At 44.5% G+C, this 21,636-nt stretch overlaps 1 protein-coding gene across 2 annotated transcripts; it reads left to right on the forward strand.

Moving 5' to 3' along the window:
* Positions 1–1,004: 1,004 nt before the first annotated feature.
* Positions 1,005–20,355, forward strand: LOC309525662 (E3 ubiquitin/ISG15 ligase TRIM25-like). 2 transcript variants are annotated; one of them, XM_082211080.1, is made up of 7 exons: positions 1,005–1,144; positions 2,149–2,811; positions 6,492–6,587; positions 8,746–8,979; positions 11,612–11,774; positions 13,633–13,695; positions 19,731–20,355. In XM_082211080.1, exons 2-7 carry the CDS (start codon positions 2,227–2,229, stop codon positions 20,267–20,269), a joined length of 1,680 nt encoding a protein of 559 aa, XP_082067206.1. In that variant the 5' UTR covers positions 1,005–1,144; positions 2,149–2,226; the 3' UTR covers positions 20,270–20,355. The 2 variants fall into 2 exon arrangements, with proteins under 2 accessions (XP_082067206.1, XP_082067207.1); XM_082211081.1 differs by having other exon boundaries at positions 8,746–8,826.
* The last annotated feature ends 1,281 nt before the right edge of the window (positions 20,356–21,636 follow it).

Genomic DNA, 21,636 nt, shown 5'->3' on the forward strand with positions numbered 1-21,636 from the left:
CAAACACATGATGCTAAGAATGTAGGCCAGTGGGGTACTTACACCTGAGCAGTTGTTCTCACAGGAAAGTTGGCCACCTATGGAGACAATGTTCCCAATCGTACAATAATTAAACAGATCTGAACAGCAAGGCCATAAGGCTCAGTGGTTTAGACCACAGCGCCACCCACATCCCAAATCAAATCCCCCATGATGGGGTGAGCTCCTGTTGCTCTGTCCCAGTTCCTGCCAACCTAGCAGTTCGAAAGTATGCCAGTGCAAATAGATAAATAGGTACTGCTGTGGCAGGAAGGTAAACAGTGTTCCCGTGAGCTCTGGTTTCCGTCACAGTGTTCCATTGCACCAGAAGAGGTTTAGTCATGCTGGCCACATGACCTGGAGAGCTATCTGTGAACAAATGCCGGCCCCCTTGGCCTGAAAGCAAGATGAGCACCGCAACCCCATAGTTGCCTTTGACTGGACTTAACCATCCAGGGGTCCTTTACCTTTTTTTAATTAAACAGATCATATACTTGAGGACAAGATGCTGAACGAAATTGTTCTGGTGATGCAATGCAAAATGTTGAAATTGTTATGCAGTCTTCCTGAGAGAGAGCTAAGTGTATCTCATCAAAAATAGAGACTGTTTTCTTTCAAATTTTTTTTAAATACATTTTTCTGTTTCTGGGAAATATCTGACCAGTATTTAGACTAAATTAAGAGGACAGAGGGAAGAATTGCCTCAAAGTGCCTGGTTTCCATTCAACGTGGTCTTCCCTCTTCATGTCAGTTCGCTGAGGTGCCTATAGCCTACCTCCCCTTGCAAGAGCTTTCAAGAGTGGTCTTTTTAATGTTTGACTTGGACCTGCTTGTGCAATGACGTCATAACCAGAGTGCTCAGCTCCCCCCTCCCTTGTAGTTTGAACTGTGATGTCACATAGCAAATTCAGACCCCATGAAAGACTGTAAACTGACAGGAACTCAATATGAGTTGCCGTTTTGGACCAAGAAAAGAACAACGTAAAACCTTTAGCCACTGGAGCTAGATGAAGGATCTGTTAGTAGGTAGAACAGTTGCTATTAGCACCTACGGGTTGCTAATTTTTGCCAGATGGTACTTAATGTTACAGAGTGCCACAATTGACTTTGTATCACAGCTGAACAGGTGAGTGTGGGAAATGAGTTTCACTGATAAAAATCCATCTGTTTGTAGAATTATAGGATCACAAAGGTAGGGATGGAAGGAACAGAAATAATCTAGCCAAGACTCCTGTATGGAGTGTGCTCTTTCCACATAGTTTTAACCCAGATTATCCCAGATTTGCAGTTTAGTAGTGCTGCAGAGAGCTTGCTGGGGAGATCATGCATAACAAGGAACTCAAAAATAACTTTAACAAGGTTTTAATAACAAAACAAAAACTCCTTTTACACTAAAGATAACAACAACAAACCAGACCCAACCACCAACCCATCCCCCCAGGGTAATGAGGGAGCTAGGTGCTGCTCCTTATATACTATGCCCAAATGCTGGCACAGCTTTATTAACACAACCTAGCAGCACCTGCTATGTTTCACAGCTGTAAGACTGGGTCTCGTTATTTGCCCTGGCCCTAGCCCTTAAAGACATACACAACTTGTGAAACAATAAAGAACCTTCACATTTTACAGTGACCATTCAACACTTCTGGGGGTTTTTTTGTGCTACAACACAAAATCCAAAAGTTGTGTCTACTGTTCCTGCAGAATTCACTGTGCCAGTCTTGCCTCCTTCTTAGACTAGCTCTCTCCTGAGTATGACTGAATGATGCAGTCTCACCCATTGAAGAGTGGTAACAGGTTTAACCATCTACAAAGAACACTACCTATTGCATCTCAACATGAGGAAGCCATTGTCTTTTAACAGGGATTACAACCGCCAATTACCGGTAATTGGTTGTAGTAACTAAGTAAAGAAAAGTTTGAGCAACTAAAACTTTGCCCACAGTCAATTTGGCAAGACATTTAAACATTTTGTTTACTTTTAGTGCACTCTGCAATATCTTCAAAGACACACTTTTTTCTTCTAAAATGTTATTTTCTTAGCTCTATGCAAATGTGCATGTTTTACCAGTCAATTAAAAACCATTTGTTTCAACTACTATGTGTGTTTTTTTTAATTAAAAAAAACAGGTGGCAGCCCAACTTTTCCTAGGGTTTTGTGCAACTACAAGCACTGGTTGAGTCTCAGCCAAAAAAGAAAGTGTTATTATGAAGAAAGCTAGCTTGCTTTTCCTTGAGGACAACATTGTGTGTCCGATATGCCTTGAGGTGTTCAGAGACCCCGTCACCACAGCCTGCGGACACAACTTCTGCATGGACTGTTTGCAGGATTACTGGGACCACCAAGCCCTGGTCGGGGATTGCCCCTACTGCCCTCAGTGTCGTGAGCCTTTCAGTTCGAGGCCTCAACTGCGCAAAAACACAACCCTGGGAGAAATCGCCACAAGGTTCGCACGGGAAGAAGCCCAAGGGTCAAGGAAGCTGCAAGGTCAGAGGGAGGTTTTGTGTGACTTCTGCTCCCCCAGGAAGATGAAGGCTGTCAAGTCCTGCCTGCAATGCATGGCTTCCTTGTGCGAAAACCACATCCGTTCCCACTATGAAGACAACGCCTTCAGGAACCATCAGCTGATAAAACCTCTCAATGACCTGAAGGCTAATATGTGCTTGAAACATCACAGACTCCTGGAGCTGTTCTGCAGAATCGAAGGGAAATTTATCTGCCACATCTGTGTTCGGGAAGAGCACAAGAATCATGACGCCATCTCTCTGAAGGACGACAGGAGCAAGAAAGAAGTGAGTATCATGCCATCCTTTAAAGTCAGCAGTTAGTTTTCCTGCCATGCAACTTTCAGAAGAGGACAACTGGTGCTAGGTCAGTACTATAGCACCTTCTCCTAAACGATTCCTATCAACATCTTTTGGAGATTGTGCGTGTGGCGTCCTTCACCCCTCTTGGTTGGCAACTGGGGGAGGGGAGGCAGCGTCACTTCCCACTGGGTCAGGTTGGGATTTCAGTAGCACAGACCATCTCCCATTTCACCCTATTTCTCTTACTTCTATTCTTCATCACTGTTCTTTCCATTGATAGGCACTAGAGATGGGACAGCCCAGGAAAAGAAAATTCTTAACAATTCAGAGGGAGAACTTGCTTTCCTCCCAAAGCCTTTTGTTTTTTAACTTCCCCACAAGGACAAAAATTGGAATATGACATGTGAAAAGGTACAGAAGCTTGTTTAAACTTGGGTAAATCCTCAGTTTTTAGAACTGCAGGATAAATAGGACAAATATAGAGAAGCAGAAACTGATAGTATTAGCTAAAAAATGAGACTGATAAAAATGTATATAGTATCAATTTAGTCTTAGTTCCCACCTATCTCTCTTTCTCTCTTGTTTGCGTGGTGTTGTTTTTTGGGGGGTGGAAAATGAGAGGTTTACAGTGGTACCTTGAGTTACAGACGCTTCAGGTTACAGACTCCGCTAACCCAGAAATACTACCTCGGGTTCAGAACTTTGCTTCAGGATGAGAACAGAAATCGCACGGCAGCAGCGGAAGGCCCCATTAGCTAAAGTGGTACCTCAGGTTAAGAACCGTTTCAGGTTAAGAACGGACCTCCAGAGTGAATTAAGTTCTTAACCTGAGGTATCACTGTATATCTGTTTGACACTGTTGAGGACTAGAGGAGATATAATAATTTTCAGAATGCATATTTTTTCCCCTATAACAATGATGGTGTCAGGGGTTCAGGAGCAGAGGCGAGGGCAAGGGAGGAAACAGAGAGCGAGGGGGAGGAGGCAGAAGAAAGGATGAGTGATGACGACGACCCGAGATCTCCGAGTCTTTCCAGTGAATCAGAAGATTCACAAAAAGGAGCACCAGTGGCCAGGGCAAGGGGGGAGACTAGGGGGACACCCCAGGAAGATAGAGCCAGAGGGGACTCAGAGGGGAGCAGTTGGAGATCGGGACCAGCGTCACCGCCAGAGAGTAGGAAAGAGGAAGAGCGCCAGGGATCAAGCGCTGGCAGCTCGCAACAGGAGGGAGGGCACGAGTCAGGAGTGGCCACACCTTCATCGGGGAGCGAAGTGACGGTTAGACGGAAAGTGGAAGGTTGGGCGCGCGCGCCAAGTTCAAATGCACAGGAAGGTGGCGCAGTAGGCAGCCCGGAAAGGGAGCCAGGTCCTAAAGCCCGGCGCAAGGAGACAGGAGAGTCAGGGAGGTCAGCGTCAGAAGAATCCCGGAAGGAAGAGACCCAGGGGGGCAAAGGGACCCAGAGGAGAACTGTCAGGCGGAAAAGGTGGAGCAGGGCTAGGATATTAAGTTGGTGCGCAAGGGGCGGAGACTCAGACGGAGCTTCGCCGATCTAAGCATAAGACGTAGGGTTGCACGCAGCAGCTCGAGAATGGAGACTGTAACTCAATAAAGACTTTTATTTAACGATCGCTGGCTAGCGTGATCCTCTGTGAGCTAGGATCTGGAAGTAACCCTGACAGATGGTTTATCTTTTTTATTGTTTTTTGCCTATTCATAACTTGGAAAACGAAAGAGATGATGTGCTTTAATGTTACTGACATGTTATGTGTTGCTTGCTACAATGTGCCCTATGACATAGGGTGGGATATAATTTTTAAATATAAATAATAAAATGATGAGCCCAACTGTGTGTGTGTGTGTGTGTGTGTGTATATATATATATATATATATATATATATATATATATATATGCAGGTTTTGGTGTCTTCGGGTGTCTTCCCGTGTAAGAGTCGGGGTGTCTGTGCGACGTTTCGACGAGGTCTCACTCGTCATCTTCAGGCTGGTGCTTTCGGCTTCTTGTTACTGGAACAAGTTCCAGTAACAAGAAGCCGAAAGCACCAGCCTGAAGATGACGAGTGAGACCTCGTCGAAACGTCGCACAGACACCCCGACTCTTACACGGGAAGACACCCGAAGACACCAAAACCTGCATATATATATATATATATATATATATGTAGAACCTGGTGAACTATATATTAGACATATTAGCTATGAGGTTAAAATGCTGTCTGTATTTGTGATATATGGCTTGTACTTGTATGTACTTTTCTTTCACATCCTTTATCTCTTCTAAAAGGAGAAACAGTCACATTAGGAGTGATGTTTTTTCAAGCAAGCTATCAGCAGAAGACGAGTGAGCCCATCAACTTGCCATTGCAACAAAAGCAGTGAACCAGTTCATACTGACACCAAGATTGTTATACCTTTTTTATTTTGAGTTTGCTTGCCCTTGAGATTGTGCAATTTGGACAAAGTTGGTTAGAAGCTGAACAAAAGGGTTCAGCTGAGGACAGCACCCTATCCGGTTACACCCAGTTTCATAAAAAGAAAACTGGGATAAGAACCTCCCTGCCTATTAAGATAATCAGGTGAGGCTTTTCTACTATGCCCCACATGATTAACCCCCATTCTTGGGCAGAGTGAGGTGGCTAGCAGATACTAGAGGCTGTGGATCCTTCTCCTGAGTCTCCTAGCCATTCCCTTCTGTCAGAGGGCACAGTTCTGTGTGCCATGTAGTTTGTCCCGGACCCCTGCTGCCCTCAGGTGTGGGGGGTCATGCTATCCCATCCGTACTATTGAAGTAAAATTTGACTGCCCTCCAGTTAGCTTGTCTGGAGAAGGAGGACATCATCTTATCCTTTGCCTCAGGCAGTCCTAAGTCTTAAACCAGCCCTGTTGTCCCAAAATCATTGGAGGTACAGTTTGCGATGGAAATTCGCTTGCCTTGGAGGTTTCATTATTTCCCATACTTCAGGTGTTTTGTTCGAGGGTTGCTTTTTTTATTTTACCAGACAACTAGCATGGAATTGTCAAGGCTTCTTGGCACTGCTTAATGGTGTATTGTTCTGCTGTTCCATATTGTTAGGTGTCAGCTGCAAAGGGGATTCGGACATTTAAGCTGGCATATTTTACCGGAGATTTACCTGCTATTCCAGCTCATGCAACAAATAATCTCTAGGAGACTTGACCGTGGTTTATTGCACTGGTAGCGCTAAATATTTTTTTTTTTTTATGTTTTTATGGTTATTGCTGTTTTTCCTTTTGTTCTCCCTGTGAACGATGCCATGGCCTTTGGCTAGTGCAGTAAAGTTTATGAATGAATATTGTTAGGTTTTGTATGAGGTATTAATATCAGAATTTTAAATTCTTTTTTTAAAAAACTGTAAGCTGCATTGAAGACATTTTGCGTCAAAAAGCAGTTTGTGAATAAAAAATGGGCTTCCTGATTTATTCCAGCGGCTGTTCATCTAGTCCAGTCCTTTGTAATGTGAGTCCAAACAGGCTCTCTTCTATAAAACTGGAATACACATCCCACATATCTCATTTATTTATTTTTTTAAAAAATGAGCACTGATTATTTATGCTCCACTTTTAAAAGAGGTGTATGTGAAGTCGTCATCCCCAGACTGCTGCTTCCATGTTCTAATTCTTTCTTTCCCAGGTCGAAGTCAGGAGAGTACAGGCCAACGTGGAAAACCAAGTCTTGATGGTGGCAGTGGACAGTCAGCAACACAGGGGCAGAGTTAACTACCTTGCGGTGAGAAAAGCTTCTGAGGGAAGGGACCGAATCCATGGCACATCACACAGATCCAGGGGCACTTACTGCCACTCAGTATTGTACCGTTCCTCATGTGGGCATGTATTTGCATGTACAGTGGTACCTCAGGTTACAGACACTTCAGGTTACAGACTCTGCTAACCCAGAAATAGTACCTCAGGTTAAGAACTTTGCTTCAGGATGAGAACAGAAATCGTGCGGCGGCAGCGGGAAGCCCCATTAGCTAAAGTGGTACCTTAGGTTAAGAACAGTTTCAGCTTAACAACAGACCTCCAGAACGAATTAAGTTCTTAACCTGAGGTACCACTGTACTGAAGTCAAGTGGTTGACACTTCTTTAGATCTGGAGGCCTAGCCACCCTGAAAGACCCCTTGCAAATGCCAGCTTTCTCTGCTACTCCATGGAACATCCCAGGTCATGCTTGGCTCCCATTCTGTTCTTCTGGCTGACTGAGAGTCATATACACTATACAGTGGTACCTCGGGTTACATACGCTTCAGGTTACAGACTCCGCTAACCCAGAAATATTACCTCGGGTTAAGAACTTTGCTTCAGGATGAGAACAGAAATTGTGCTCTGGCAGCACGGCAGCAGCAGGAGGCCCGATTAGCTAAAGTGGTGTTTCAGGTTAAGAACAGTTTCAGGTTAAGTACGGACCTCCGGAACGAATTAAGTACTTAACCCGAGGTACCACTGTATACTAATAGCAAACTCATCATCTGAGTATGAACTCTTATGTAGCCAAAGTGGTAACATTCATGCATAGGAATGAGCTATCAGCAGGCTCAGGGCTTGCAGATGTACAAAACAATGTGTTTTGGGGGAAACCTGCTTTAGATCACAAACTGCATCGTTTGAAGACCTAACAACATTGTTGCTTCAAGGAACTGCTGTGCGTCTGAGGCTGTCGGTCCCACAAGCGACATGTTGCTGCTTCTTTTCTTTTTTAGAAAATATGTCCAGCTTTTATTGTGAAGGACTATTTGATAAATAAAGCAGCTAAACAGCACTGAAAGGGACCACAATGCAATACATACAGACATCCCAGCGCAAACAGGAATAGGGTTTCCTGTGGTTGGTGAGCTCTGCTTTCTTCTCACTACCTCTCCTCAAATTACACACATAGGCCCTCCAGACTGAAAGCTGATTCCCTTTGTTTCCTTTCCCTCTTCACCACCACATTTCAGGTGGACAATCCTCTTTCAAAGGAAAAAATGAAAAGAAAAGAAAGCACAACAAGCAAGTTAGCCTGCTTCTTTGGTGCCTTATTTTCTTTTATCGAAAGCAGGACTTTCTCTTAACTTGAAAGGGTGCTCTCAGGAGGAAGACAAAGTTGGGAGCGTGAAGCCAATTAGCAGTGTGTGCACAGTACTTTTGCTAGAAACCAGCAGAACCAATTGCTCCTTATTTATGTATGGTTCCATAGCAGCTTTGCCACTTTAAAAATGCGTGTCTGCACCTACCCTGAGAATTTCACAAAGGAGTATTAAATGAACACATAAGAAGATAAGGAGAGCCCTAGTGAATCAGGTCCAAGGCCCACCTAATCCAACATTCAACAGTGGCCAAACAAATGCTAGGGGGAATCCCCAAGCAGGACATGAGCACAATAGGACTCTCCCGCTTGCAATCCCCAGTCACTAGGTGAAATATACTCCGAGTCGAGAGTGCATTTCATGCTCTTTATTCAGCTCATAGTGGTGAGGAGGAATGGAAGTTCCCCCAGAATGTCTGCTTTATATACATTATTTACACAATGGGCCCCATGTGATTGGCTAATTCCAGGATTCACCTGTAAGCCAATCGGGTTGCGGATTCACTTTCACCTGGAGCTGGATTGGGTGGCTCCTGTGGATCAATCAGACTGCTGCATTCTGAATCCTATTGTTCTAGGACCAATCAGACTGCTGCCTTTTGGATCCTATTCAACTCAGTACATAACACTAGGATTCACAGGCATCACGGCAATACATAGCCATCATGACTAGCAGCCATCAGTAGCCTTATCTTCCATGGATTTCTCTAATCCACTTTTAAAGCTGCCCAAGTCAACGCTACGTCGTGTTGTAGCAACTTCCATACTTTAAACAATGGTAGGTGAAAATGTGATGTGCTTGGCATTGTCTTTCCCTTTCAGAAAGTAGTGAAGACGGCCCGAGACGAAGTGAATAGGGCCTTTGCCGAGGCGATGAAAGAGCTCAAGCGGCTGCAGAACAAGGTGATGGACTTTATAGATGAAGAAGAAAGATCGGCCTTAGTTGGAATGGGGAATTCCATTCAGCACAGTCAAGAACAGCTGATTGATCTCCAGAAGCAGAATTACTGGCTGACAGGTCTCATGGAAGACCCAAGTGACCATCAGTTTCTGCAGGTAGAGTCCACACTGTAATTGGAGCACAGTCAAGACCAGGGAATCATAGAACTGTAGAGTTGGGACCCTGAGGGCCATCTAGTCCAACCTCCTGTAATGCAGGAATCTCATCTAAAGCATCAATGACAGATGGCCAGCCAACCTTCAGTGAAGGAGTGTCTACCACCTCCCAAAGGAGTTTAACAGCTCTTACTGTCAGAAAGTTCTCCCTAATGTTTAGTGGACTTGAATCCATTGGTTTGAGTCCACAGCCAGTGTGGTGTAGTGGTTAAGAGCGGTAGTCTCGTAATCTGGTGAACTGGGTTCGCTTCCCCGCTCTTCCACATGCAGCTGCTGGGTGACCTTGGACCAGTCACACTTCTCTGAAGTCTCTCAGCCCCACTCACTTCACAGAGTGTTTGTTGTGAGGGAGGAAGGGAAAGGAGAATGTTAGCCGCTTTGAGACTCCTTAAAGGGAGTGAAAGGCGGGATATCAAATCCAAACTCTTCTCTTCTTCTACCTTCTGGAGCAGGATAAAAAAGCTTGCTCTGTCTTCCATGTGACAGCCCTTTAGATATTTGAGGATAGCTTTCATATCTCCTCTCCGTCTTCTCATTTCCAGACTAAACATACCCAGCTCCCTCCACTGTTCCTCATAAGGTTTGGTTTCCAGACCCTTGATCATCTTGGTCACTCTCTTCTGCCTTTATTCTAGCTTTGTCAATATCCTTTTTAAATTGTGGTGCCCAGAATTTGACACAGTATCCCAGGTATGGTCTGACCAAGGCAGAATAGAGTAGGCAATCTTACCCAGCCATGGGTCCACCAGATATTTTAGACTACAACTCTCATCAGCCCCAGACAACATGCTGAGCAACCTGATTCTTCTCAGGCATCTCTTAACCCTTTCTGACCTCTTTTGTCCTTTGAATGGTCGGTGCTTCCAACTGTTGTTGCTACTGCCCCACCCATTATTAGCATGAAAGAAAGAGGGTGACTTGGTTAAGGAGTGTACTGTGCTGGGTGAAATTCCTCTACCACATATTCCTCTTTACTCTGCTGGGAAGTGTGCCAGTACCAAGCGCAAGAGAGTAAGCAAAGGACATTTATTTTCACAAGCCTAGCCCTGGTGCCAGCTTCCATCACCTGCTTATTATTAGATTGTACTTGTTATGTGTTTACAAAATTCTCCCCTTATGCCAGCAGCAGGTCATGTAGCCCCAGCAGCTGCCCATCTGAGGCAAGAGACTCCCAACTTCTTATACACTGCCGCTCATAAACGTTTTCAGAGGATCACCTGCCTTGATTCTAAAATCTCCAGTGCGGAACAGCAACAAAAATTCATCTTTTCGCTAAAAACATGCCCAAAGAGTGCGACTTTATTTTTCGTTTGATCAAGTGTTTCTCTAAGCCGCTAGAGAAATGCAAATAATAAAACAGAGTCTTAAACTGAACACCATGTTATGTGAGCAAATGACCTCTGTACCATTTAAGCCACACAAATGGAATGTAGCGGGAGGAATGGGCCTGTTTGCATAGAGGTGGCATTTAGCCTATAAGGCCGTATTTGGCCCATAGCAAAAGAGCAATAAAGCGTTCAGTGATATTCCAGTAGCATTATTATATCCTCGTCATGCGTGAGTGTTTGTGCGATCCTTTGAACTGAAGGTAAAGATCTTGGCACTACCCTCCCTTCCCATTTTATCCTCTCAACAACCTTATGAGGTAGCTTAGGTCTTGAGGGACAGTAACTTGGCCCAAAGTCACTCAGGGAGCTTCATGACTGAGTGGGGCTTTGAGACCTAGTCTTAGGTCTTCGTCCAACACTCTAAACATGAAGCCACACTAGCTCTTATAACATTTCTAACTTTCCTTTCTTCTGTTGTGAAGGGAGAATCAGTTTGGTCTCCCAGGCATGCACTGCTCAGACTTGCAGCTGCTTCGTTTGAACATAGTTACAGTACCATGTGCCTTCAGGCCATCATACCCTGATAGTTATAACCAATTATCCATGTTCCCTTGGATAATTAAAAAGGGGAAAGGTGGTTGTTTTTTAAAGAACATTTTCTCAAATATCTCTGGTATTTTCACCACGAAATTCAAAAACCTGATACATTCAAAGCATTAAATAGTCTCCTGTCATGGCTTGCTGTGATGGTGCCCCTTCTAGGCAGAGGGGGAAAGTTGTAGATTCTTCTTCACTGGAGGCACTTAAACAGATTTGTGTTTTGCACTGTACGTATCCAGCCTTGAGCAAAGGATGAATTCTGAGGTCCCTTCCAACTAGTCACTGTAGAAACAGAATGCTAGAATAGATTGCATGGCCAGCCTGAAAAATATTGGCGCCTGAGGTAAACCATAAAATGGCACAAACACCCTGCCAGGGAAGAAAGGGTGAGTGAAGATATACACCAGGAACAAGAGGGGTGAATGAAGATCTACACTGGGATCTGCTACCCCTGTGGATCCTGCCGCCTGAGGCAGTCTCTTCATCTTGCCTCATGGGTGAGCCGGCCCTGGATTCTATACACGTAGTCAGAAAGCCTGCAGGCAAACCAAGATGGTTGCATTTTTGTAATGAGGACATCAAAATTCTCCCAAAAATGTTTCAGTGAGTTTCAATCTTTTGTTAAAATCTATTTGTTCCCACAGGACTACCCAAAAATAAGAGTAATGTCGGGTTGCACAGAAGCTTTGATTGGACTGAAGTGTGAGGAGCCCACCAGTTTCGTAGCACTTAAACAGACCTTGAGTGACTTGAAATCCCAAGTGTCCATGTTCGGACTCTGTTTCATCAACAAAGCCCTTCAAAAAGGTGAGTTGGCTCCACATAGATGCTACAGCTAGAAAGATGCATTCATGGGCTCAAATAACTCTTCAACACATGGTGCTGTAGATTTTTTTAATTTTACAATATTTTTGTTTCATTTAAGAAAGGACATATGCTTCAATGGCATACAATAATATAGAAAGACAATACAACTGAATGAAAATTAAAATTAATCATATGCTCACACACAAAATACAAATTTGGGTAATTTCACTCACAATCCTTGGAAAAAGCTGGATCTATGTACACATTAACGTACACATTAACAATCTGATGTATGCATAGCCTCTCAGTCCCTTTGTTTCACATTAAGACTCAGAAACCCTTCAGAATGATGCAGCCACATATAAAACACTTGAAATCAAATGCATTGCTCCTTTAACATACCTACAAATCAAATGAGTTTGTGTTGTGGTGTGACCAGGAGAGGGCTTAGGGTCACGATGGATAGTTTTCTGAAAATGTTGATCCAATGTGCTGAAGTTATGCAAAAAGCAAATTCTAAACTAGGGATTGCAATGAAATGGACTGAAATCTCTTCCTCTCTGTGTAGATCCAGATGCATATAGTTGTAAAATAAACTATATAGCTTAAAGAGCCCTTAAAAATAGATTATTATAGACCTTTAAAAATAAACAAATTACATTTTTCTGTTAAATCTAACAAAACTAAGAAGCATATTTACCTGGATAGAACCAAACACAAATTAAACAGTGTCTTCTGCATGTGCTGTGGCAAAAATTAGGATTAGACAAATTCATGGAAGATAAGGCTTTGAGTGGCTGTTAGTCACTGGGGGCAAGTTACCAGCAGCAAGAGAGAGCTGTTTCACTCATGTCATGCTTGTGGGCTTTCCATTAGCATGTGGTTAGTCACTGTAGAAACAGAATGCTAGAATAGATAGCTTAGCAAGGCTCTTCTTCTGTCACATCATGGGGTATTTGGGGGGGAGGGGACCGACCAAGCTTTGGGCTATTTGAGAGTGTCAAAGTTGTACACTGGGTGAGCAGAACCCAGTGTTCTGGTTACCTTTTAATGGACAAGATGTGGTGGCTGTAGAAGAATGAGGAGAGAGACCCCAAAGAAGACTCAGTTTATTTTGCTGTGGTGCAGCACCCCCAGTTCTCACAAGCCCATGGTGATCTCCTGGTCTTCCACATGGCAGACGTGGGGGAATTATTAGTTCTGCCTTTTTGGGGTATAGTTTGCAGCCAGAAGCAGCTCATTGGGTGAGGCGCAGCCATTCAGCTAGCTTCACAGCAGGTGGGTCACTGCTGCCAACATAGAAGGTGGCTGGGAGTGGGGCTAGCGTAGTGCTAACAATGATCCGGCTGCCGGGAAATTAGCACAGAGGCTCTGCCCCACCCAGCAAGCCGCTTCTCCTTGATGCCCTGCGAGTTTTGCAACAAAACACCACACTAACTTCGAATGAAGGAAGCTCCTATAAGACTCTATCCCTTTGGTATGGATCAAGTTATTCAGGTCTTTAATTTCCCAGCCAATTATACTTGTGTCTAGGATGATTCCCGTAAATGCTGCTGGATTAATAAGGATCAGCAACCGCTGGTTGGAACAATATTTTTGTTAGTGTCTGGTGTGCCAAAGAACTGTTGTTGCTTTGCTAGATTAAAAAGGTTGTGTTTCTGGAAGGACGAAAACAGGGAATTTTGCAAGATAATGCAGATCAAATAAGTCTCTTACATGAGGGTTAAAAATAAGCTCAAAAATCTGTGTAGTCCACAGCCCTGAGGGCAAGATCTCAAATTTCTGTTTACATGGCACCCTGCACAGGCTATGCACACACACACACACACAAATAACTCCAGGACCTTTTGTCTTTCAGGGATCACAATGGTGCCTTATGAAGTGATACCAGCTCCCACGGATCGGAAAAGTCTCAGAAAGTGTAGGTGTTGCAATTCCATTTGACTTCTCATTGCTTTCCTTTGGAGTGCTTTAAAATTTAGCCTGTGCACACAGTACCATTTTATCTGGTGCCAATGTACTCCTATCACTGGTATGTGAAGCAGAGTCCTTGTGACGTTTGCCACAAACCATCTGTATCCTGAGGTTTCTTGAGAAATACTGTTACTTGAGTTGTTTTCCCTCAAGCCGGCTTCCATCACATTTGAGAAAACAAGCCGTGATTAAGCTCAGGGGTGTACATCTGGGACAGCCACTGCCAGGGCTCCCCCCGCCCCCAGTCAGATCTCGCCAGAACTCAGTTCCAGCACCTCTCAGGTGGGCACCATTGCCATTCTAAGAGAACGATGGAGGTGTTCATCATTAGTTCAGTCAACTGGCCTAACTTGTTCATTGTGACTGACCTGGTACTAGCAGCAGTAGCTTAAATTGAATTTCACACTTCCCAGCTTTGTAAGGTAAATATAATAGCCACATTAGTAAGGTAAGACAGAGGCCAAAGTCTTTCTATTTATTCAATTCAATTATTTATAAACCACATATCATTTCGCAAAGCAGTATGCAAGGTCAAAACCATACCATACAACAAGACAGAGGTAAAAGTCGGTGAACAAATAAAACACCACATCGTGGCTGGAGTCACACATCTGAACAGAAGGACCTCCTTTGTGGAGATTCGTCACTGACACAATCCTGGCAAAACACTTCTTGGGGAACTTAAAAAAAAATGCAGGCATTTCACTTCAAGAACTGAAATTTTTTCAAAGCAATTGTAGAAGATATCCAAAGAACACTGTTTCACAGGGCTGCTGCAAGATTTTCTGTTTCATGTCTTTAACAGCCAAAGCATAACAGGTTTGACTTTTCCTATCACTTCATCTCTATTCTGGGAAGTTGCAGAAATCTTGGATTTCTTGTCCTTCCAGAGGAAGAAAACTTGGAGTAAGTGGTTGCTTACGGGTGTGCCCAGATGCTTACTCACTGTTTGCTTTATCATAATCTTCCTCTTTTGTTCAAGGAGTTAATCCACATCTTATCTGATGCCCCAGTCTATTGAATACCGATTTATAACCCTGACATTTATTGATGTTCAGCATTCTAGAAGGAATAATTTAGCAGAATACGGCAAGGTTAAATACCAATTCCTGAAGTGACCAGCTTTCTCCATCAACCCCTTCTTTCTTGCTACTTAATGCTAGGGCTGCATTTCCTCAACTCAACTAACACAACAGAAACTCTCCCTCAAACACTCTCCATGCTAGCCATACTTACAGCAGACCTGTAGCAAAAGCCCATTAATGTCAGGACTCATCCGCTTGTCTCATGCCTGCCTCCCATATACAGGCACAAACACAGAATGGGGGGGGGGGAGAGAGAGAGGAATGGATGCATGAAGAGAACTCTTCCTTTTTTGCCCTCCACCTTCACTCACACAGAGAGAGACACAGGTATCATTGCCTAGGCATCCTTTATCAAATACTGACCATGTGTTGTATGCTGTGGTCACTTGGATTCCAGGAAAAGTCTGGAGGAGAGTTTGAGGAGTTAGTTTGGTTCCCAGTATGTTTTCTGCAAGGTTAGAAAGTCTCAGAGGAGACCCCTACCTGCCCTCCCATCCTGTTTCTGTCTCTGGTCATCTGCACTAGGACTGACCAAATCTGGAAACAAGATGAGAGATCCTTAGAATTCAGCACTTTTCCTAAAATCATAGAATTGTAGAGTTGCAAGGAACCCTGAGGGTCATCTAGTACAGTGGTACCTCGGGTTACATACGCTTCAGGTTACATACGCTTCAGGTTACAGACTCTGCTAACCCAGAAATAGTACCTCAGGTTAAGAACTTTGCTTCAGGATGAGAACAGAGATCGTGCTCCAGTGGTGTGGCAGCAGCGGGGGTCCCCATTAGCTAAAGTGGTGCTTCAGGTTAAGAACAGTTTCAGGTTAAGAACGGACCTCCAGAATGAATTTAGTTCTTAACCCGAGGTACCACAGTAGTCCAACCCCCAAGTGATGCTACGTTCTCTAAGCATTTCATATAATAGATTGTCTCAGTTGTTGTTGTTGTTTAGTCGTTTAGTCATGTCCGACTCTTCGTGACCCCATGGACCAGAGCACGCCAGGCACTCCTGTCTTCCACTGCCTCCCGCAGTTTGGTCAGACTCATGCTGGTAGCTTCGAGAATGCTGTCCAACCATCTCATCCTCTGTCATCCCCTTCTCCTTGTGCCCTCAATCTTTCCCAACATCAGGGTCTTTTCCAGGGAGTCTTCTCTTCTCATGAGGTGGCCAAAGTATTGGAGTCTCAGCTTCAGGATCTGTCCTTCCAGTGAGCACTCAGGGCTGATTTCCTTAAGAATGGATAGGTTTGATCTTCTTGCAGTCCATGGGACTCTCAAGAGCCTCCTCCAGCACCATAATTCAAAAGCATCAATTCTTTGGCGATCAGCCTTCTTTATGTTCCAGCTCTCACTTTCAGACATCACTACTGGGAAAACCATGGATTTAACTATACGGACCTTTGTTGATAAGGTGATGTCTCTGCTTTTTATCTCAGTTAGGTTATTATTATTATTATTATTATTATTATTATTATTATTATTCCCATATGGTAGATGGGAGGCAGAAATCCTCCATACAAATTCCCACTTCTTACATAAAATATTAGAACACTGCTTTGAGGAGCCATGCAGAAAGTGCTGGACCCAGAATCTCCCGGCACCGTCTCTGAAAAAGTCCAGTCCTAGCTGAATAGGAAAGGTCAATGTCAGCACCAATCTGTTAAGTCTTGCATTAAACCAAATACCAGTCTGTGCTTGCTAGCTGGATGCTGGCCAGTAAAAATAATCACCCGTCATAAAGTTTTGTGTGTTTTGGTTGCCCTAGTTAGCAAGGGGAGCAGAACCGCAGTTATCATCCTTTAACTGAGAGCTAGCAAGAAAGCGACAGCATCAGGTGACTGCTGCAAGCAGGTGAAAGGCACAGTGTCCTTTGCTGAGGCTGGAGGTGCGTGTGGCTTCCGGCCACTGAGTATGAATAGCAAACCTCAGACTCTTGTAATCTTCATTGAACCCTAGTAATGTTGCAGGCAGTATATGGGAGTCTAGCCATAGGGGGGCCTCTAGCATCTTCTGGTTGGTATGCTAACAGTGCACCCATGTTGTTGTTGTTTAGTTGTGTCCGACTCTTCGTGACCCCATGGACCAGAGCACACCAGGCACTCCTGTCTTCCATTGCCTCCCGCAGTTTGGTCAAACTCATGCTGGTAGCTTCGAGAACACTGTCCAACCATCTTGTCCTCTGCCGTCCCCTTCTCCTTGTGCCCTCCATCTTTGCTTGGTGTCAAACTTTGGGGGGCTTTGATTCAGCCCTGACAATGGGCCCACCCACCTAACACCTACCACAACCAGGGCAGGACCCAGATCTGGTTGTGGCAACGGTGCCTGCCGTATGCTTTCTCTGCTGCTGCTGCCATATTGGTGACAGCACCACTTGTCACCCTCTGCCGGGGGGCCTCAGGACATGTTTTAGTGGTGGATGAGTGGTGGCATTTTTGAACAAGAACTGAGCTTGTCTCCCATCCATGACGGTCACCGCCATCTTAAGCTACCCAAACTGCAATGTCCCAGCCCAAAGTTCCTACCCCTAGATGTATCCAGACTACAGATCTATGAAATCAATACATTTCATACATTTCTACCTATGGGCAGAATATTACAGTTTGGGTAATATATATAGTGGTGCAAATGGCAATGTGCCTGGGTTGAGCCAGTGTGGGCCCTTACAAGCTCCTGGGACCCTCAGCCAGGGCTCAGCTTAGCCGGCCACTGGTGCTGAACCCACCCAACCCAACAGCTTCCAAGGCCCAGGACATTTTGTTAACTGAGGTAAAGGACAAGATGTTTCTCCTCCCCGCATTCCATACACTGATGGGCAGGTTAAACTTACAGCACCCTTCAATGCACCTGAGCAAAGCAGAGCAGCTTCGGGGGCATAGGGTTAGGCTGCATTACACATGACATGGGTTCAGGAGAAACAGCCGGGGGGTTGCTGCCACTGCTCCCACACCCATCCAAGCCCTCACTGCCTGAAGGGGATGTTCCACCCTGGCTAATGCTAAGGCCTGCTCTGACTGAAGGTGAAGCTCTAGCGGCTTGTGCTTTGCCGGGGGGGGGGGGGGTTCCAGCACACTATCCTGATTCCAGCATAGAAGTACTATGAGGGGAGAAGCTGCACAGCCAAATTTCTCCCTCTCGTAAAGAGGAGCACTATCCCAAGAGCACTGTCCCAGGTGAAATCTGACAGTTCTACCAACCCAGTAAGAATGATTTAGCCTTTTTGAAAAGGCTAGGGATGCAAGAAGAAGCAACTTTAAACTGTCCCCCAAGCAAATTTCAAACGAAAGAATTCCTGAAGGCTGCCAGCAAACACTGTTTGTTCTTCCACACAAAATAGCTGTGGGAGGGCTGGCTGCCAAGCAGTTCTCAGACCATGTTCAAGGTCTTGTTACTAACATATAAAGCCCTGAACAACTTGGGATCAGGTTATCTGAAAGACCTATAAGAACAGTTAGATAATCTGAGGGAATTTTACTCTCAAAACCACGCCCTATAGAATACACAGAACGGATACCTGGAAACAGTTATTTTCCATCACTGTCCCTATATGCTCAGGAATGTCCTCCTCTCTGCCAAATGTGAAGGACCATCCATTGGTTGTGTCAGGTGTCATTTAGGGGCATTATCTTTTTGCCCAGGCTATTCCTGACCTATTAGATGGGACCCTGTTATTGCATCTTTTTTTAAATACCGTTTTACTGATTTGTATGTTTTATCTCTGTTTTTATGATACAGTATGTTTTATTGTTTTTATGATGTATTTTTGTAAATGACTTAAGAGTTTCAAAATATTAAGTGGTTCAGAAATGCTATATATATATACATATATACATATACATACATATATATATATATATATATATATATATATATATACACAGCTGCAGAATAAATTGGACATTAATGTGGTCCATCACGGTCGAACAATTTCTTCCTACCATATTGTTTGCTTTCTCCTTTCTTCAAATATTGTTGTGGCTGCACATGGGGTGTTGGCAAGACAAGTATGTCCTGAAGCCAAGGCTGCTTCATCCCCAGGATTTAATTAATACTGAAATTTGGGGATGGGAGGGAATTTCCATACAGAAACTATGAGGCTTCACTTTTCCATACTTTGGTGGACTGGCTTGTTTTCTTATTTCCACCTGGGTAGCTTTAGAAGGGAAGAAGGGGATTGGATTTGATATCCCGCCTTTCACTCCCCTTTAAGAGTCTCAAAGCAGCTAACATTCTCCTTTCCCTTCCTCCCCCACAACAAACACTCTGTGAGGTGAGTGGGGCTGAGAAACTTCAAAGAAGTGTGACTGGCCCAAGGTCACCCAGCAGCTGCATGTGGAGGAGCGGAGACGCAAACCCGGTTCCCCAGATTATGAGACTACCGCTCTTAACCACTACACCACACTGGCTCTCTTTACTAACATCTTCCATCAGTAGTCAGATACAGGTACCTGTGACACGAATCACTTTGCTTGCTACTGTTTTCTGTTTGTCGTGCATATAAATACTGTAAAGAGCTGGTGGGGTATAGTGAACAGAGCATTAGACATGAACTAGGGGAAAACCTGGTTTCAAATTCCCTCACTGTCATGGAAGTTTCTCAGTGAGTTTATTACCATTTGGAGCAAAGCTCTACTGCTACTACGCTGAGCTCCTTGGAGAAAGACTCATAACATATGTTATAAACAAAAATTTCCAGATTGTTTCCTAGGGTGGTTGATGGGTGGGACTACATGTGGGAGAATTCATGGAGGTCCTTGCCTTGGGCAAGAGGCTGGAGTAAGTTTATATTCCGATCACCTCTAGCCTCAGTGACTCTATGATTTTGGAAGATGCCCACCCTTGCCCAGCTTCCTGGAGTGGCTTCTTTTGACATTTCACCCCTTGTTTTGCCTCCTACGAAACAGATTACTGTCTGCTGAATTTTGATGCTAGCACTGCCAACGAAGAACTCTTCCTGTTTAAGGAGACCCACTCTGTGCTGAACATGGGAATCTTGTTGGAGAACTACTCAAAACCCAGCCAAGGATTCAACCACTGGCCACAGCTCTTGTGCACCCGCAGCCTATGTGAGGGCTGCCATTACTGGGAGGCTGAGATTTCAAACGCATGGCTGTGTTTGGGAGTCACCTACAGTTACAAGCATAGAACTGAGAAAGCTTGCATGTTGTACCTGCTTGGCAGGAATAGCAATTCATGGTGCTTGGAGTGGGACTCACTGAAGTACTCTGTCTGGCACAACAATATTCAGACTGTGGTGCATGGCAGCTACTATAAGACAATTGGAGTCTTACTAAACTATGCTGCTGGCTCCCTGACTTTCTATGGCATCACCAACACCATGAACCTCATCTACCGTTTCCTCACCATATTCACCGAACCGCTTTACCCAGCTGCCATGGTAAGCAGCGGGGCCTCTATTACTTTGAAACAGCAACCAGACTAGAGAGGCCACAAAAAATATCCCTCTTTAAAGGCCAGGGAGGGCTTTGCTGTAGCTGATAAAATAAACTTCTACCTCATTACTGCTAAGGTGGGATTCGTTTTTCTTTTTCCAGTCATGTGGCTATAAACAGAAAGCAAATGATACACCTGAATGCGTTTTTCTGTAAGAGAAAAGGATTGCCGCAAAGGATCATTTGAAGCAGGGAGGGAAGCCGGTTATGTTACTGGTTCCTTCCTACTTTTTCTTTCTCTTCTTTCTGCCTCTTTTAAATTTTTAACCCATGGTGTTTCTATGGCTGGCGCTTGCTGTGTTTATTTGCATACCTGCTCACGTCCTCAGTCTGAAATGAAACAGAATGCCTCTCCTACTATTCCTTTCCCTAAATATGCTGTCCCCAAAGCCTCTCTACATGGCACTTGCTGTGGAGTTGCTTCATAGCCAAGGAAGGGCAATTCTGCACATCTCCAGAAGCATCTTTCCCTTTCAGCCAAGCAGCATGTTTACAGAGGGGAAATCCCAGTTAATGTGCATAGGAAATTTCACGGGGAGGAGCTTGCACCTGAAACGTGTCCATTGGACCCAACTCAAAGGCAGCACTGTTTGCACTTTCATGAGCCACAGACATTCCAGGATCCTCTGTGTGAATGCTATGCATTCAGGAGTAAGCCATCATAGGCAGAGCCGAAAGCAAAACAATTTGCCTTGAGAGTTGATCCCCACCATGTCTTAGATTCAACCTCCGTTTTGAAAAATAAAATAAAATCAGGGTGCAGTGTCACAACTGAGACACTATCGAAATGCTCACAAGTTCAACCCAACATGTCAAAAATCACTGGGAAAGGATCATTCATGATCACTGCACCAGACAATATCGCTTGCTTCCTTTCCAGCTTCCCTCAACCCAATGCAGCTTAAAAAAACAACCCCGAGTTAATTGTTTTACAGCTACACTCACACATGATCTCATTCTCATGAACTGCAGTATGATTATTTGCAGATACCCAATCTGCCGCCTGCTCCAAGTCAGTGGCTCTCTTGAAAGGCCTGTCTGTGCCTCTGCAGAATATTCCTCTGCAAAGCATTGTTCTGAAGAGGCACAGGTGTCTTTCGAACTCTTGGGGACTGGGTGTCCAGCCAGTCCCTTGAGTAGCTGGATTAACTTAACAAGTCATTACAACCACCTGACAGGCTCTTTCAAGTTACAGTTTAAGATCTTTTGATTGTTAATTATCCCTTGCTGGCAGCAGTTGCCAGCAATTCGCCTCGGATGACAGCCTTGGCTGCATCCCAGTGTCTCCATGGCTGCATCTAAAGACACTCACTCCCAAGGCACTCGCAGTGCTACAAAGCAACCCTCAAGTTCACAG

This window comes from Podarcis vaucheri (genome assembly GCF_965113315.1).
Source record: "Podarcis vaucheri genome assembly, chromosome: 2".
Classification (NCBI taxonomy): Eukaryota; Metazoa; Chordata; class Lepidosauria; order Squamata; family Lacertidae; genus Podarcis; species Podarcis vaucheri.

Excerpts from the sequence above, each read along its gene's own strand:
- LOC309525662 (XM_082211080.1), top strand. The coding sequence starts at position 2,227 with ATGAAGAAAGCTAGCTTGCTTTTCCTTGAGGACAACATTGTGTGTCCG. Across the intron at positions 2,812-6,491 it reads ACGACAGGAGCAAGAAAGAA|GTCGAAGTCAGGAGAGTACA; the intron begins GTGAGTATCATG and ends TTTCTTTCCCAG. Across the intron at positions 13,696-19,730 it reads TCGGAAAAGTCTCAGAAAGT|ATTACTGTCTGCTGAATTTT; the intron begins GTAGGTGTTGCA and ends CCTACGAAACAG.